This window comes from Megalops cyprinoides, chromosome 16, assembly GCF_013368585.1.
Source record: "Megalops cyprinoides isolate fMegCyp1 chromosome 16, fMegCyp1.pri, whole genome shotgun sequence".
Lineage (NCBI taxonomy): Eukaryota > Metazoa > Chordata > Actinopteri > Elopiformes > Megalopidae > Megalops > Megalops cyprinoides.
Window position 1 is genome coordinate 5,483,133 of NC_050598.1, and position 18,481 is coordinate 5,501,613.

Consider the following 18,481-nt stretch of genomic DNA (forward strand, 5'->3'; position numbering starts at 1 on the left):
TATGCATCCATCCACTCATTCTCTGTTGCCATTTTGGAAAAGTCTTGTGCATGTTTAGATAACAAATGGCCTATGGGGGTGTGTTCTGGTTATGTGCACTTGGACAACCTGTTGCTACAGGTTTGCACAGCCCAGCATTTGAATATGCGGTTTTATCACATACAGGAAATGTAATCAATGCTGCAGGGCATTAAATCTTAAGGATTTTTTTTCAATTCTTCAGAAGCTGGAGCTAGGGAGCCATAAAACCTGAACTTTGCCACAGTGGTACATGTTTTCAATGTGACCAATCACAAATGGAATAAAGATTACTCACAGGGCATGCTCCACTGCAGTGGTTGTTGTGGGTTTGTGCTGTCATGCCTTAACAGGCAGGGTGAAATTGGTGAGGCTGGAATGTACACCTTGGCTTTTTCAGCAAACAGTTGATCCTTTGAGGACAGTGACATCACTGCACTGCCATGGAGACCATGGTTTGGTTCCCTCCCTGCTACATTGTGTGCAAGACATACATTGCCAACCCATCTCAACATATTTTATCAATCCAGATAATCCTCTGCCTGTTGCATCTAAAGCAGTCTACATAGAGACTCATATGGACTCTGGAGAGACTCATGCAAGGTTGGACTTGCTCCTCCAGGTTACCACCTGGTTTTTTGACAGTTTGGACACATACCATTTTCTAACCATTTACATGGCTTTTAAAGTATAGACTTTGAAGGCCAAAGTCATCATTGGTAGTTTACGAATTTAGATTTAGTACAAGGTGAAAGAATCAAACACGGAAACTTCAAGTGCTGTCTATCTGGATTGACAACCTGTTCCCAGAAATCCAGGCCATCCTGGGTGTTGGAATTTAAAAGGGCAGTTATCTATTCAACTCCTTCCTTTGAAAGGTACATTGATTGGGTGTTGAAACATGTATAGAGGTGTTTACTCCTGCATCCTCAAGTTATAATTTTAGCACAAGCTTTGGACTAGATGCAAAAAATGCACTCATATCCACCAGTTACACTCCCTCACCTAGGGGATAGTGAAACTGACAGTAATAGGGTTGAAGTAATTTGAAATGCTACATTTAAAGTGACTGAGCACAGGTAAGTGAAGCTTCAAGTCTAACAGCATTAAGACAAGACTTGGTTTACACTCAACCTTCATTTTGAGCAAAAAAAAAAAAAAAAGGAAAATAGTATTACCACTTTTCTAGTAAATTTCACATCCTAGTGTCTTAACCCAGCAACACTAGAAATAGTGTTCAAGGAAGAGGCACCAATGTTTCATTAGTGCATGTTTTATTAGACCCATTCAGTAAAGGAATCTACGTCGTCTTCTGTAGATGACGGCAGCAATGCAGGCCAGGCCTAGAAGTGTCACAACGCACACCACACCTACAACTTTAGGGGAGAAGAGGACATGTATGAGAAGGGAGTGGTCCTTGCATTAAAAGATGAGACCAACATGGCATCAGGCAAGCCCTTTAGTTACCTGTCCGGCGGGAATGGTTTGGCTCGTGGACCACTTTTTTGGCCTCCGCCTCTGCTACGAGGCTCTCCCTCGGCTGAATGAAGACCACAACTGAAGCGTCACCCTCCAGTTCCAGAGCTGCATCACAGGGTCACATGATGGGGTTGAGTCACAAGACACCAGAACCACAGCAAAACCAGGTCAAGGAGCCTATTGCCTTACCCTCTTTCTCCGAGTTTAGGTCGCTGGACTTTCTGCCAATCCGGCGCCTTGACTGGGAATCGGGAGCATCACAGTTGGAGTCACAACAGTCACACACCTCGTCGTCCCCATCCACAGACCTCCATCTCGATAATGAACAGCAATATTGGGTTGCATGTGTTTCACAGCTTTAACAGATCAAGTTGTTTTACAGTGCATGGAAGGTGATTCCACCACTACCAGTGTGTAGTACCCATCTAGAAGATGCTCATTTTGAATCAGCTGGAGAGGGGAGGGATCTCAAACTGAGAACTACTTTGGCAATCTGTCAAGCTGGCTGGGGGGGGGGGGGGGGCATGCAACAAGTGCCATGCAAATCTTAATGACCCCAGTAGGTCAGAATCTTAGTTTAATGCCTCATCTGAAAGACTGTCTGCCATCACCCCATTACATGCATTCCTCTTCTACTTGGTTGAGATGAAAGATTGCCCCCTGCTGGCTACACACCAGCCCTTCCAGTGGCAACCTAGTTTTCCCTCAGCTCTCCCATCTGTGCATGGTCTCACCTAGCTTCATCAGGCAGGAGATCAGCTTTTGCATGCCTGCTGGCAGACTAAATTCCTGAATCCAACCTCCCACTTTCCCATTAAACTAACCTGCTACCTTCAGTGTAACATGTCTTGTGGACAGAGTCCGTATCCTTGGAAGCAGCAGTTAGTCTCAGGTGACAGTTAATGTAGATCTACAAAAAAGGATTTATTTTCATTTTAAAATTTGTTTCACAAATTCACCACTTCTAAACATTGATGTTCAAATAGCCTCTAGCTCACAAAAAGTCCAAAATGGTCAGAGGGAGATACATACTGAGCTCTTAACCTCTTGGTGGAACCTGAAGGCTTCCAGCTGCAAGAGCAGCTTGTGGTCCTGGGTTCTTGGGATGAAGTGTGATTTGGAGCTTGTTAGCCTAGCATCAATCAGACACCTGAGAAGAGGAGAAACCTCATGAGCAGATTCCAGGGTGCAAGTTTAATTACCTGTTAAGCTACAACCTGGAGACTGCTTCCAGGGTGGCAAGAACACTCACCCATAATTCTCAACAAAGGCATATCTAAGCACTGCGGTAGCATCAGGCTCCAAGGTGGCCACACAGCTGTCCACAAAGAGACGCAGGGGGATGTTGCTGGGCAGGGCGACAGAGGCTTCAATGTGAATGATATCTCCCAGGAAGTAGACATTGGAGGGCCTCTCAGAATTCCAGTGATCTGCAATGAATTTCATAGACTGTCTAGGCAGGTGGCCATACAAAGCAGTGGGGTTAATAGTCAACTTTACCTACCAGTCATGAGCTTCAGGGAGAAATCCAGGAACCCCTTGGATGGCACGGTGGCACTGAGGGGGATCTGGGTTGGCTTCAGGGAGTCACTGCTCCCATTGTGATTCCTCAGAAACAGGCAGGAATGCATTTCAAAACCCCTATCCATTACATTTAAACTAATTTTAACAAGACCACAATAGTAACAGCCATGCTACACCTACCTCAGGTAGTGACATTGAATGCCAATTTCAACTGCATTAGCTCTCACAATAGCGGTACCATCAATGGCGGATGGTGTGTACTCAAGGGTGTAACTGAAGACAAGATAATCATCATGAACCTGATACACAGAAAAGCAGGGTCACACTTGAGGTCCAGTGCGCAGTGTTGCCAAGCTTTGCGGCTGTTACGGGCATACCTGCAGCGTTCTCCGACATTCATGCAGAGCAGTCTCTAGAAACAAGAATGATGAATCGTCTTGTTGGTCAAAGGGACATCCTCCCAGGCTGATATCTGACGGGCGGATGAATTGGCCCAGCCCCAGCAAGTCCCGCTCTACCGTTACCCGGACGGAGCCCTCCATGCACTGCGCTTTCACAGCTCGTAGCACCGACGCAATCTGCTGCGGGGGGACAGAATGGTGCTTAATTGACACTTCCGCTGGTTGTTGCCCAGGCACGGATCTCAGAACATGCGCGAGTAGCAAAAGCTTTGTTAAAAAAGAAGCGTTGCTCCAAGTGGAAGTCATTTTCCCCGTCTTCCACCCCTTTTTCGGGAAGACAGTTGCAAAGTAAACATGCGCTGTGTCATACGAACTGGTTTATATCAGCTTTACGCATTAAGGTGATTGATTTCAGGTTTTCGTGTTGATTGTAGAACATTTTCACGTATGCATGTGTTCCGTTTTAATCTAGAACTGGTGCTTCTGTCTGCATTCGTGGTATTTTAGAATTCACACTGTGTACAACCTGTTATCACAAGTCAGACATTACCAGTCTCATACTGACTGCCTTAACAACGAAGCTATAGTACATGATATTACAGATATCTTAATATCATGTATGTGGCTACGCTCTCACTCCAGTGCTACGTAACAAATTGATTGTTCATCCCCCCATAGAGTGTCGTGCTACCATTTTTGTGCTGTTTTATTTGTCGTCTAGGCCTGTGTCGCAGATGCTTTTGAATTAGACTGTTGTCTTATATCCACCCTCAGATTAAAATAAACACATAATAAGGTTCGTCTCACTGCATTCCTCGTTGTAATATATATACGTTGGTGCGATTAAACTCTACCTGTATTGTTTAATTTTGAGACCGATTTTAAGTGAATCATTTTAAGATAATCATAATTTCTATTTTTTTTTAATCGCCATTAAGAATGTGTTTTTTATTTGATCAGAACTTACGAGTTTCTGCTATCAGTAAAATCTATATTTTGCATACTGTATTGTCCATTTTAGATGGAAATAAAAGGGTAGGTAAAGTGCACCCGTTCACTAACCTTCTGCGTTTACAGCATTTGCTCCCCTGTCCACTTCCAGTGTTTTAAGGCTAGGTGTGTGAGTCATATTTACAAAAACGTAGGCGCTTATCAAGAGGCTTGATAGAAATATACAAAGAGGTTTATCAGGTGCTCTGTAAGTAATCCCATGTAAAAACTTCTAAAGAAAAAGCACCAGGATTTTGAACAAATGACATGTACTATTTTGCAGTTGCACTGATACATCTCATTGGCAGATGATGATTGGCAGACTATTAAATCTGTGAGACGGTCGTTACCGGTTTGTCGTCACTAATGCTCTCCATGTATTGATCGCCACATAATCCCATGTCCCAGAAAAGAGAACACAGACAATTTGTGGAGGCAGCATTCCTTAGCAAACTGTATCTGAGACTGCGGTAAGGAGACATGTATTCTACATGTAATCTACTACCACACGAATGTCTCTTTTATTTACGTGGGACGAATATTGCCTGTGCTTTGGACGATGTTAACAGCGTATTGATACTGGCATATTTTAAAAAATAACTAGGCCTAGGCCTAGGAGAGATTTCATTAATGGAAGCAGTGTGGTCTATCATGCCAATTCCAACATTGCCATTTCCTGTTGTAAACTGTCGGGACGGGAGCACATCTGCAACAGGGGGAAGGGGCGTAGAGGGTCAAGCTCTTCTCGTTTAAATGCTAGCCCGTGGAACTTAACGGTCGAGATAAAATTTGCGTTCAGGGACAAGAGAAACAGTAACAGTCCCCGAAAGATCAGTTGGAAAGTTCGCTCTGCAAAAAGAGAGTGGGGGTGGGTAGGAAACAAAACTTTGGGGGTAGTGTGTGTGTCCAGAGAGTCAAATTCCTATTATAAAGCTCAGGATTGGTTGAAAGAGGCACAGCTCACATACAGCCCAGACGCGGAAAACAACGGGGCGTCACTAATACGAGGTAAATGTTTCATATGAAAAGTACAGTTTTCAGATAAATTCGACATAAAAACGATCTGATTTGTGCGATTTTCGTGCTCCCTGATTTATAGGAAGTAATTATTACGAAAGATCTGCGTAGATATGTGTTGAAATACCAGGGAGGAGTTTGTCATCAACAATTTGTAAGGTCTTCCATGGCTGCATGGATGCGTTCCTGCGGATATTGATTTTTATTTTGATACTCATTTTTAATTGAGATGATCAAGTAGAGGACGTTTGCAAATAAAAAATCGAGACGTTTTTGTTCCATGTTTTTGAATGTTCTGAACTTAAAGCCTTTGAAAGGGATTAGGTGGTTATACGCTTCGTAATTATTCATGTCAATTTCGTGGCAATGTCAGACTTGAGATCATAAAGTCAGTTACGTTGCGAAGAAAAACAGTTTACAGCGCTCCCGCGTCAGTGAAGCTAAAAAATGTTTATTGATTTATTTGGCTGAGGCTCTGTATTTGTGTGTTTAAGCGCTTGCCCTTTAAACTCGAATCCCGACCCAAACTGTTGGCCTGTTGTTTCAGAGACATGGAAGCAGTTGCCTTAAACGACCAATCGCCCAACCCTGAAAACGCGGAGGGACCGCTTGTCGCCGTTAGTTTTCAGAAGAATCCTCAACATGTACGGAAGTATCTTGAGGCTGAACCCAAGGCCCTCGGAGTGAGTCTTAATATATGAGAAAGTATGAAAACACGTTGGTGTAGATGCTAGTTGGTTGAACACCAGCGAATCTCGTGAGTTTGACAGTGATCCCTCTCTCCCATTAGGTGACACAGATCACTCTCGGTGTATTTAAGATTAGCATGTCCTTGTCTACCCTTTCCAATGGCTTTGAAGATGTCACCCTCGATGTGATACACCTTGCTGGGTCATTACTGGTGAGTATCCATTGCTGCATATTGCCTTCGTTGTCATCTCTGTTTGGGCAGTGTTATGTGTAAGTCTGGAATGCAGAGTGCACCTTCCTCGGAAATCTCCTTCATCCAGAAATTTCACCATGCGGTAAAAATGTGGTAGCTAACTAATTAGCATCAGCAGAAAAAGGTCTTCAGACCCCACTTAAAATCTGTTCTTCAGGGTTTTTTGAGAGGGGTGTGTCAGCTCTCAGTGGTCTTCCACATCTGGATTGATACAAGGATTATGCTAGCCTTGCTATTGTGACACTCATTAAAACCTTGTAGAATCAGTATCACGTGTGTTGATACAAAAGTTAGTCTTTAATGAAGCTAAACGCAACCTATGAATGGAAAATTTAATATACAATTCACATAGTTTCTTCCTTTTTGTTAGTTGGTTTTAACTCCTCATAATACTGAATATTTTTAATACCTTATAATAATTTTAGCCATGATAATATGTCATTCATGAAACCAAGCTGAATGATGAGATGGACACGCACAAGAAAAAGATTTTTTCAAACTATTTTCTCAGTGTTTCCCACACATTTATCAGTCTGTGCTATCAGCAAACTGTAAAAGGAAAAGTTTACATTACATTCATACATATATCAGTTTATATCAGCAGAAGTATTAACTCTCTGTCATTCATTGCAGGTCATCATTGCTGGGAGTGTGGCAGTAGCAGCCCAGAATCTACACCTGCCTACTGTAAGACATTCTTTTTCCACTGAGAGGTGGGAATGGGGATGTGTTTGGGGGCATTAGGGTTAGGTTTAGGGATGAATTTAGGGAGTGGAGTTAGGTTTTTTTGCAGGGGGTGGGAAGTGGTGGGGCTTTATGGGGTAGGTTTGGTGATGCATTTCAGAAAAATTCACCTGCACCGAGCTCACCATTAGAGGCCGAAGGGGGATGGTTCACCTCAAACTCCAGAAATCCCCAAAATACCATTTTGATGGTTTTTCTCTGTCCTTTTAAGTGAGTTGACAAACAACAGCTAACATCAAATAATGTCAAAATTAAGACCAGTGGCTGGAAACCTAACAGTTTGTTTAGCTAAATATACCATACAGAACCTAATTTACTTCCAAGGAACATACATGTAGAAACATACTTGATGCACAGTAGAATAACAAGCATTAACTTTGCCATGTGCTGTTACTTGGCCACAGGCAGGTAATTCATTAAAAAATCACTAAAAACAGTGGTAGTGAAAGTGTAGCCTAATTTATTACCTTCTTCACCAGCTGTGTGTCTGTTTGAATCCCAGATAAGTGTTAGATGTAGTGTACTTACCCCAACCCCCGCCATCAACATGTGGAAACAATGAACACCTCCCACCAGCACACATAATACGCAGAGTGGAACATCTGCAGTCGACTAAGAGTGAAATGACTGTATGGGTTGTACTGTGTTGGGTGAAACAGTGCACTGCATAACTGTGTCCCCCAAATAAATAAACGGATATTAATGCTGTGTTGATGCTTCTGTGCTTCCCACAGCTGAGGGCCTGCCTTGGCATGCAGGTGCTGGCGTGCGCCGTGTCTGTGGTCAGCATCTTTATTAGCTTCTTTCAGGTGGGGTATAACTACGGCAGCATAGGCTGTTGGTTGATGAAAACGAATGGTACAGAACAGCATAACGTCTGCCACACACTTTCGGTGAGTCCAGACAAACTGTTTTAATGCACCGGGCATATTAGTTTGACCTTTTTTTTTTCTGCTGTGTTGTTTGGTGTGTAAGTCCTTTGGGGAAGGAGACTGTGTCATCATGGGAAATAGTTCAGTCCCCAGTGACAGGGGCCAAGGCTATGAGGCCTTCTTTGAAGCCTTCTTATCTGAAGATATGTGCTGTAGAGTGGCAAACCCTGCTGGTCTTAATCAGCTGTGAGACTGAGTAAGCAGTGTGTGTTGAAATACGGTGATCGCACTTCTTTCTTTCTTTTATTACCTGCATTATCAGATGTCAGATGTAGATTTAGCAGTAGCATGGGTCATGAACTACAATAACAAATATGCTGTTATAAATAGAAAGCAAAATTATTTTTAAATGAAATTCATGAGTAGAATATAGCATGTGTTAAAATTAAAATCCTCATTAGAGACTAATCACAATCAACAGGAAGGAATTTATGTGTTACTGGACAAACAATAGTTTGATAGTTGGTAGCTGATATTTAAAAGAGCAGGTTATCTCCAGTCCTTAAAAGTGGGTATAGCAGTGGTCATTTATACCAGCTGCTACACACACTTTTAATAACTCAATACACCTGCCCTTTTCTTGACTACCAGCTGCGGAGCCCCTATGATCTGATCTCATCTCATTCTCAGAGCCTTTGTTATACACTATTGTGTGGTACTGAATTGGATGTTTAGGTCTGTGTTTATGGTTCCCCTCTGTTTCTCACTGTATTGCATTTTTTCAGTCATGTGTTTCTTTTTCTTTAGATTCATTTAAGTATCCTGAAATGTCTCGTATTTGAATTTCTACACACGGCGGGATAGCGAATTAAGTGCTCTGACAACATGCCCTGATATGGTGGTCCTGCCTTGGCTCCGCCCCTCTCACTCCTCTCTTCCCTCTCCTCTTGAGCAGACAGCATTGGAGCTCTACCTCGCAGAGGGCTTGCTCATCCACACAGCCCTGGCCGCCATCTGCGCCACCCTGGCAGCCTACTGCTGCAAGGTCATCAACTGCTGCACCCCCATGTCCAAAATGGTGAGGAGGGAGGGAGAAAGGTAGCGAGAGAGGGAGAAAGACACTTTGAGTGACGGAGAAGAGTAATAGGCACAGCGTGGGGTCATATGTTGTGTTTCACTGACAGTGTGTTGAGTGCAAAGGAACACTCGAACTCGCACTTGAACTTGAACACTTGGAATTGAACTTGAACTTTTTACTATCAACTGAGACTTACAGTAGTAACAGAGAGATGCAGTCCAGTGAATTCCCTCCGTCAGAAAGCAACACCATCCATCTACATGGAAGTGAGTAAAAGATGCTCATCACTCTCTTCAGATCTGATGATCTGTTTTTTCCTTTTCTGTTTTAGACAGTGATCACCATAAATACTCCCCCAGCCCAACAGTAAAGGACACAGCAGGGAGTGGAAGACATTTCGCATGCGCTCAAGGAGTAACAACAGGAGAGCATTGTACTGAGGGGTAGAAGCCATTCAGAAAATCTTAACATTACAATGGCTGTATCGCTAAAATAACGGCAGTGTATTATGGTGCTTGTGTAATAAAACAATTAAAATATTAACAGCAACAAATATAGCATGAGTAAAAGTAAAACTATGTTTAAAAGCATAACTAAGACATTGGTAATTTAATAAAAATACAGTAATAACATTTTAGACATTAACAAAAAAGATGATTTTACATGTCCAGAGTAATGCCATCACAGTGTTGTGTTTGGTCATGAATGTTCCCGGTGTCTGATCTCCGCCATACCACAAATGCACAGAAAGCTATTTCGCGAATAACTGTATGTTTGAAAAAATGCTTTCTAATGTCAGTGTGAAGTTGCTTTCATCTAATTATATCTGGAATCTGGGAGAGAGATTGACACCTTTCACACTCTAAGTGCATTGGTACTTGAACTGGAAATGGGGAGCAAACTCTAAAAGGACAGGCACTTATGATTTTTTTTTTATAAACTAAAGCAAGCTAACCTGAAATTATTTTATGGTTTGGTAATCAGCTTCACAGCCATGTGAGCCTCATTACAACCCCCAGAATGCATTTCAGCACCTCTCTCTCTTTCTCTGGATCTTGCTGTGCATGCTGGGGACTTGAGGCAGGTCGCCATCCGTTTCTTCTCACATCTTAACATGATGTGAAAAACATAAACAGCTTCCTTATTCCAAAAGAATCCCCTAAACATGCTTTGAGGGCTCATGTTGAGATCAGTTACCCATTCAGCTTTAACTGATGGAGGAGAAGGGGAAAGGCATTACACTCAGTAAAAACTGAGGAATTAAAGGGAGAGCTTTCGAGCCCAGAGATGCATTTATGCATTTCATTTAAATACCTGCTAGATTGTATAAAGTAAGCAACAACTTAGTAATACATTTGTTTTTTGGTGAAGTGCTACTTTAATGCATCTCCATTAAAAGTAAAGGTAATTGTACTTTAATAACACTATCAATGCATGATTTAATGTGTTTCTATGATTATTGTGATTATGAAATATTTGAATTTATTATTCTCTCCACAGTATGTAATTGTAACCTCTTTTTTGCATTATTTGTACAAAATAAATCACATCCTCTTTCCAATACAATTGTTTGCATGGGTCATGTTTTGCTTAATCTAGTCAATGTTACAAAGGCAAATCGAACCTAGCTGTTCTATAGTTCATGTATTATGAAGCTGCTGTGTCAGTTGCTCTTTTAAGAGCCTCTAGTGATTGACAATAAGTAATGTAATGTATTATGATATATAATCATAACATAATCATGTACTCCTGTAATACGCCTCGCCACTCTCTGCAAATGTTTTGCTCGCTCGAATGTGTTACAGAGTTTAAAAGCAGGGCAGATAGATCTCTCTGTGCAGGCTGCACAGCTGCATGGCCTGGCAGTGGCTCAAGGTTGTGAGTTGTGAAATACGTAGATGATGATTGGCTCATAAGGTTATGGAGTCATTTGCAGAGTGAAGAGACATGCCTGTTTGTGGAGTAATTCTGATGGCGAAAACGAAACGGAGTAATACAAATCGTTTGCAATATTAATTTACCACTGGTTCACATAAGAATACTCCTCAACATTGTTCACAGACGTTGGAGAAATACCCATGGGGCTGTTTAGCCATAAAGTTAGACTTGGAATGTAAAACAAACAAATAGTAGATACAACAGCACATATCTAGCTAGCAAGCAAAATATCAAGTTAGACACTGAAAATGCTGATTCAGTATGGCTGTCATGGAAATGACTTGCCTTGCTTTTCATGAAGTCCCAAGTACTTTGATACAAAGGTTTTTTTAAAATCTCCTTGTAGAAAAGGTATGTTACTTGAATGACTTTAGACAGCCTACACTTACACAAAGTTGGCTATCTTGGCAGTCAAACTATCAGCATATAAAGTAGTTAAGAGTCTACCACCTCATACCGTGACATATGTAATAATATATGGCTGACATCATAGTTAGCATTACCAGAACTTTATTTCCACCCTTCGTCTCAACATATAAGAACTTTGTGGTGCCCTCCAGAGACCGCAGTAGGAGAACCTACACTATCTTTATCACACTCAATGCCAACTAAAGCTGTCACAATATGGGTAACACTAATGGTTTGTGGTTGAGCGTGAAACTGATAACAAGATAATCCTCGATGTCCTGCAAGTAATGCTTCAGGTCGTGTTGTCACCGCTGCTAAATCTGGCAGCTGCTACAAGTGTGCTTGCAGTGTGCTCCGACATCCACTCTTGAAACAATTATATGGAGCTGTACTGCTGGGTAGAAGCGCATTCTCCCACACTGATCTGGTGGCTGGATTAGCTGGACCAGAGCAAGCAAGTCCCGCTCGTCCGTTACGTGCCCGATACATAACATGCACTACGCTTTCACTGCCATCTGTTGGGGAGGGAACGAATGGTTCAAGACTCACAGGTTCGCTCGCTATTAGTCAGGTACCTGGACGTTAACCTTGTTTGATGGGAACGTGAAACTTCTGTGAAATTTGAATATTGCTTCCCTTCCACTCTTTTTTTCTCAGTGTGATGAAATGATATCATTATATCAACTGATAAAGTTATTTGATTTGATGTACGCAATGAGTCCGGGGATATTTTCAGGTTAGTTTTCTAAAACTGAAGCTGCTCACTGCTTGCAAGGAACTGTAGATTACGCTATGTAATATGTTATTACAGGTGATACATTCTCAAAATCATGCAGACCACACTCACATGCCGAGATTATTCCAGTTTTTTTTATGAATTCTGCTCATCATATTTGCCGATTTTTACATGGATGCGCAACGCAGTAAATCCACCACGTTAGGTCTGACGTAGTGCGTCAGCATGTTTTCCTTTTTTGCAACATTAATGCATGGTTTGTATCCTTGCAGTAAACAGAGCCACACTGATGGCAGCTTCCCCCATTAGGGTATAGCTGTGGGCACTTGCATATTTGACTTACTTTAAGTTTGTAGGAACAATTCCGTTGCAAAGTGGAACATTGTAAACTACTTACTACTTACTACTGTAAGACGGCCTGTCTTGTCCCAACTCTGCTGTTTCCTGGCGAAAACCACCGGGACCAAAGCGGCTGCAACGAGGAAGGGGCGGGGAAGTTCACGCGCTCCTGGTTAAAATAAGTTACTTGCCAGTAGGAAATACAAGCTTTAAAAACTGAAAGAAGACTCTAAAGACTCAAAAGTCACATACCCGGGAAATAGGATTAATGAGAACAGTTACACAATAATGCAGCGTGACCTTATGGGTGTGTAGTAAAGACTTTGTGCGTGCATGTGGTCCATCGGGTACAGTGTGTACCCATAGTTTTGTCAGCCCCGAGAGTTACATTCCTTATTGTTAGGCAGTGGACTGGCTGGAAGAATCTCATCGCAAATAAAGTCCATAAACTGAGGACAACGGAGCGTTCTCGTCTGGGGGTAACCATTTCACGCTTACTGTGACGAAAATTTTATTTGCGTACATGATTTTATGCTGCATGTTTGCTTTGTAAGGGGTAATGTGTTTATGTGTTATAGATATACGGTGAACGCCCTGGGAACGTTTCAGGTGTTTTTCCATCGAGAATACCCAAGTTATTTTGTTTACAAATACGCCTAACAAGTTAACAGTCGCAAGTTCAGCATGCATTTTAAAAATAACGTTAACATTTTAAGCGCTGTCCAAACGACTTGCTTCACTAACGTCGCAGAAGTTGCCCAGGATCGCTTTTGGTTGTGTCGTGATAACGCAGTCTCATTGGAATTGACTGCAGGTCTGTTCTTTCAGAAAGAAATGGAAGCAATCCCCTTATACGAGCAACCTCCCATCCTTCGTACTGGAAACGAGGGAAGTCCGCCAGCCCCCGACACTTTTCAACAGAATCCTCAACAGAAGTACCTGGAGGCCAAACCCAAGGCGCTCGGCGTGAGTCTTAAAATTCCAACCTGTACGGCACCGTTTTTAAATGCCAGTCCGTATGTTTACAGTTTTTTCCCAGACAGGTAGACTATTTAGAAAACAAACAGCTAATCGGAGAAAATTAAAGATGTTTTCGACTATTACTTACACAAGTGGTCCCTGAAGAAGATGAAGATGCAAAGGGTTATGTAACGATGTTATTTGGTTACATTTGTTTGATGGTAGTTCTTCTCCCATTAGGTGACCCAGATCACTCTCAGTGTATTTCTGATCAGCATGTCATTGGCGGGTCTCGCCACTGACATGGATGAGGTGAAACTCAGTATGACACGGATTTCAGAGCTCATTGGGTCACTGCTTGTGAGTATAAACTCTGTCTTCACCTGACCACATGCTCTACCTGATTTCCTGCGTTTATTGTTGCAGTATACTCCTCTGCATTGTTACATTTGTTGGCGTTTTTTGGAAGCAGTTTGGTCCAGTGCTTTTTGGCTGAGTCTTACCAATTAGCAGCAAAGAGTTAACACTCTCCTTTGGTCATGACAGGTCATCATCGCTGGGACTGTGGCACTAGCTGCTCAGAATCTGAACCTGCCCACTGTAAGACATTCTTTTCTCGTTGAGGGGTGGGGTAAGGTTTGGATTTAGGGGAGGGCTTTAGGGTGGGTGTACAGCAGGGAGATAATCATAACTGAGTTAATATAGCCCACAGTTTCCCATTAAACAGATGCAGTTTGGGACAAAACAGCAGTGGAGCGACAGTAAGACCAAGAAGTGGAATCGCAGCAAAAGGCCTGGTTGAGGCAGCAGTGTGAAACTGCTTGCTACCTTCCTTTTCATCCATGTGTCTGTTTGAATCCCAGATTAGTGTTAGATGTACTGTACCTACCCCAACCCCCCCATCAACATGTGGAGACAATGAACACTTCCTACCGGCACAGACAATGCACAGACCAGAACATCTGCAGCTGACTAAGAGTGAAATGACTGTATGGGTTGCACTGTGTGTTGGGTGAAACAGTGCACTGCATAACTGTGTCCCCAAAATGAATAAATGGATATTAATGCTGTGTTGATGCCTCTGTGCTTCCCACAGCTGAGGGCCTGCTTTGCCATGCAGGTGCTGGCGTGCACTGTGTCCTTGATCAACATTGCAAATACCTCCATGAAGCAGATAGGCAATTTTGTAGACTATGACTGCCGGTGGAACAGCACGGATGATGACTCAGAGCAATCAACTCTCTGCCAGAAGATCATGGTGAGCTCAAATGAATCTATGCATGTCCGTAACTAGCTATGAGGTCACCAAGGTCCAAACCTCGGTAATTTTTTTAGCGTAGAAAATAAAATTTGAAGCTAAATACAACTGGATAAAAAAATCAGTGGTTGAGAACTTCTCCTCTGAGACGAGTGCATGCTTAATTCAGTTTAGAATTGTTATTTAGTGTCCGCTGTGTGTGAGAGTTGAGAGAGAAGGTGCGAGAGCAGCCCCTTGCATCATCAGCACTTCCACTGACAGCAGCAATTGGAATTTATGCATGTTGGCAGCAGCATGGGGCTTGTGTATGAACTGACAGCATACCATTAAATAGCAACAGGTCTCTTTCTATGTATGTAATGTTTATATGTGTAATTTTGACAAACATTGACAAAAGCATTGACAAAACAGACCTCACTATTTTTCAAACCCTGGTTACGGGCATGAATCTATGTGTCATACTGGAAATGTACTGCTATTTAGCTAAATATATCAAATTTATCTTTTTTGGTATAATTTATTTCCTTTTTACAAGCCTTTCGATAAAGGTGATGGTCATCCACAGAAATCAGTGGTTGTTTAGTCCCCCGTGATTGGGGACTGACATTTTTAGGCATGGCTGTCTGAAATGTTGTTATTGGAAGCTCTTTCAGAGTCTCAGAGTTTGCTGATTGGAATCAGATGAGGCTATGTGAGCAATGTGTTGAAATATGGTGATCTTTATGCCCCTGCCTTTTTGTATGTTATCAAAACATTTCAGTTGCATGGGCCATTAACTACAAATCAAATACACCGTTATAAACAGAGAGTAAAATTCTTTTAAAATGAAAATATTTAAATAGGAATACCATGTTGAAAATGATGAATGATTCTGTATCTAAAGGGATGTCAGAATAAAAGCATTTACTGTAACTGTTCTATTTATTATAAAAGTTTATCTTTTATAGGAAAAGGGTGGAGATTGTGATGTTTGAGTTTTGGCAGGATGCTGTTTCAGACTTAATCTTAGCACCCAAACTTTGTTCCATAAGGCATTATCATTAACTAGTTCAAGGTATGTGGCTAACTAGCTAACTAGTACAGTCCATTTGGTGTAGCCAAGTCATGTTCTTCCATTCAGTATATATTAAGATAGCTTATAACCAATACATAGTGAAGATGACCAACATTTTCGCTAGCTAAAATGAACGCCTCCATCTGCTACAAGCTGTCAGAAGGCTACTGGGGCCAAATAAATACAAAGGCATTAGATGAGGTACGTATAGGGGAGAAATTACTGAACTGGGGGAAGAACTATTGATAAAATAATAGGCATAAGAGATAACAATAAAAGCAATAATAGGCCGAAGTTCTAATGTTGGCAGACAGTTCTTTCTGCCATCACAGTACATGCTGAATAATGCTGATTCTGCAAGTATCTTTAAAATCATTACAACTGGACTCTTCATATGGGGGCAGCATTATTTGTAGTAACCAAGGCCCACACTCTTCCCACCTCTCCTCCTGTGCCTTTCCTTTGCCTCCCCTCATGGACAGACGGTGTCTCTGCTTTACCATGGAGAAGGCTTCCTGATTCACGTGGCTGTTGTGGCCATCTGCGTCACCCTGGCTGCCTACTGCTGCAAGGGCATGAACTGCTGAAAGCCCATTCCCCCAGAACGGCGTGGAGAGAGAGAGAAAGAGACGGACAGACTGCATGTTCCTTTTACGGGATGAAGACACTGACTGGGTGCAGCATGGGATTATGTGGTGTGTTAGCTACTGGCTACGAATTAGCTACTGGTTTTAAGTGATGCCATATTTAAAAACAGTCTTAATGAGAGTTAAAAGATTGCAAGACTCACATATTCACTCCCTGCAGATTAAAAGCTTTAGTCCAAAATGTTGATATTCGGCTCCTGAGTGGTTCAGCTGGTTAAAGTGCTTGTTCCACGCAGGGTGATCGTTACAGTTCAGACTCTGACAGATTCTGTGTCATTTGAGAACAACAACCCAGAATCCATAGCGGAAGAATAGTTGGTTTTATTTGGCTGGGGTGGGGTAGTTTTCAATGCCGTGGGTCTGCTCATCTTGCCTCTATGGTGCCATCTAGCAGCTTGTGCGGTGCCTGTGAGTAGCTCGTGTATGACCTAGAAGTTACTGTAGCTAATCCAACACTGTCTGAATTCATAATGCTATCCACACAATATAATTAATTGTTCAATTTGCAGTTACTTAAAAAAAATACATTCTTGTTCCAATAAATTTGTTTGTGTAGTTTGTTGTTGTTGCAGACCACAGTCAAAATTATAAAGATAAAATCAACCTGCTCTTCAATATTTTATATACCATAATGTACATGAAAACATTTCATTTTGATAGTCAGAACTATTAGTATAATTGTAGGAATGGGTTACAATATTATTGCCCACCCCAGAAACAGACTTCAACTTTCTTCACAGCAGGACAATTACCCATGGGGTTTCTTAAATAAAACTAAACTTTTTTGCTGGACTGTGATTCAAATACATTGTACATACATGGTGACTGGTAGAAAATTCAACATTACTAACATGGAAATAACTCACTATACTAAGACCCATGTACTTACAGAGGAACAGAGGTAGAAATATACATTTTAAAAGCACATTATAACTTGGGTTGTTTTGATAACTGACATTGTCTTAAAATGTGGGTCAATGTAGGTCCTGGGTTCAGTGCTGTTAAGATAAATGGTTGTTACTAGTGTAGCTGCAGTGTGTGCTGATAGTATGGAGAATTGTCCTGCCAGCTAAAGGGGCATTCTCCCAGACTGATAGCTGTACTTCACTACTTGTAGCCCTGACGTCACCTTTTGGGGAAGAAAAGAATGGTTCTTCATTGACTGGGTCAATGATGGTCAGATCCCTTAACATGCCAACAGAGCACAATCTTGTGTTATTAAAAAAAATCTGCTACAAGTGAAACTCGTGTCTTGCTTTCCTCTACCCAGATGCTTATGCACTGTGAATATCAGGACTGCTGCTTCACAGATTTGACAGTAAAATTTCATCTTCCACAATATATTTGATGTAGTATGTCTGTGTATGTTCTTCTGGTCTGTTTGCAATCTAAACCCAATAGCATGTGCCTGAGCCAGCATAGCAGACAGAGGAATTCAGATAGTAGCATCCCTGAGTGGTAGCTGAGTGCACTGAAGGGACATGCTCACATAATGCCCCACAAACCATCTGGACCTTTTAATTTTGTGAAAACAGTCTTGATTGTGACAACTCTGGGTTATATTAATAATAACCAGGTTTAAACATGAGAGATTTTGTATACTGGACGATTGTGAACTACTACAAACAACAGCGGAATTCCCGTGTCTAAAATTGCGAGGAAGGAGGCAGAAAGGTAGCAAGAGAGAGAGGCACTTTGAGTGATGGAGAGGAGGACTTGGGCCAGTGTGAAATACTGCTGTAAATGAACACTTGAACTTGAACTTGAACACTTGAATTTGGACTTGAACACTTGAATTTGTTCCTATCAACTGAGACATACAGTAGTATCAGAGATATGCAGTCCAGTGGTAACCCTCCATCATTAAGCAACACCATCCATCTACATGGAAGCGAGACACTCAATCACACTTTTCTCTGGTGATTTGTTTGTTCTCTCTTCTAGACAGTGATCACCATAAATACTCCCCCAGCTCAGAAGTAAAGGACACAGCAAGGAGCGGGAGACATTTTGGGAGAACATAAGAGCATTGCCCTGAGGAGGACAGGCCATTCAGAGCATATTGTAAAGTATGT

At 41.9% G+C, this 18,481-nt stretch overlaps 2 protein-coding genes across 4 annotated transcripts; one reads left to right on the forward strand and one right to left on the reverse strand.

The window, feature by feature from the left end:
- Positions 1–1,305: 1,305 nt before the first annotated feature.
- On the reverse strand, positions 1,306–4,789 carry LOC118791154 (zona pellucida sperm-binding protein 3-like). Its single transcript, XM_036548433.1, has 10 exons — positions 4,763–4,789; positions 3,399–3,602; positions 3,202–3,320; positions 3,002–3,105; positions 2,750–2,927; positions 2,530–2,647; positions 2,322–2,407; positions 1,687–1,811; positions 1,486–1,602; positions 1,306–1,361 (listed from the first exon to the last, which is right to left on the reverse strand). Exons 1-10 carry the CDS (start codon positions 4,787–4,789, stop codon positions 1,306–1,308), a joined length of 1,134 nt encoding a protein of 377 aa, XP_036404326.1.
- A 32-nt stretch (positions 4,790–4,821) lies between these two features.
- Positions 4,822–9,786, forward strand: LOC118791051. 3 transcript variants are annotated; one of them, XM_036548281.1, is made up of 7 exons: positions 4,822–4,882; positions 5,977–6,112; positions 6,220–6,330; positions 7,006–7,059; positions 7,851–8,009; positions 8,944–9,066; positions 9,398–9,786. In XM_036548281.1, the coding sequence occupies exons 2-7, from the start codon at positions 5,981–5,983 to the stop codon at positions 9,434–9,436; spliced, it is 618 nt and encodes a 205-aa protein (XP_036404174.1). In that variant the 5' UTR covers positions 4,822–4,882; positions 5,977–5,980; the 3' UTR covers positions 9,437–9,786. The 3 variants fall into 3 exon arrangements, with proteins under 3 accessions (XP_036404174.1, XP_036404173.1, XP_036404172.1); XM_036548280.1 differs by lacking the exon at positions 4,822–4,882 and adding an exon at positions 5,165–5,420; XM_036548279.1 differs by lacking the exon at positions 4,822–4,882 and adding an exon at positions 5,570–5,753.
- The last annotated feature ends 8,695 nt before the right edge of the window (positions 9,787–18,481 follow it).

Coding starts and splice junctions, on each gene's coding strand:
- LOC118791051 (XM_036548279.1), top strand. CDS start 5,710: ATGTTTTTGAATGTTCTGAACTTAAAGCCTTTGAAAGGGATTAG. Junction 5,754..5,976: donor AAGCCTTTGAAAGGGATTAG/GTGGTTATACGC, acceptor CTGTTGTTTCAG/AGACATGGAAGCAGTTGCCT. Junction 6,113..6,219: donor CTGAACCCAAGGCCCTCGGA/GTGAGTCTTAAT, acceptor CTCTCCCATTAG/GTGACACAGATCACTCTCGG.
- LOC118791154 (XM_036548433.1), bottom strand. CDS start 4,789: ATGGAGAGCATTAGTGACGACAAACCG. Junction 1,812..2,321: donor TGTTACACTGAAGGTAGCAG/GTTAGTTTAATG, acceptor TTCATTATCGAG/ATGGAGGTCTGTGGATGGGG. Junction 1,603..1,686: donor CCTAAACTCGGAGAAAGAGG/GTAAGGCAATAG, acceptor CCTGTGATGCAG/CTCTGGAACTGGAGGGTGAC.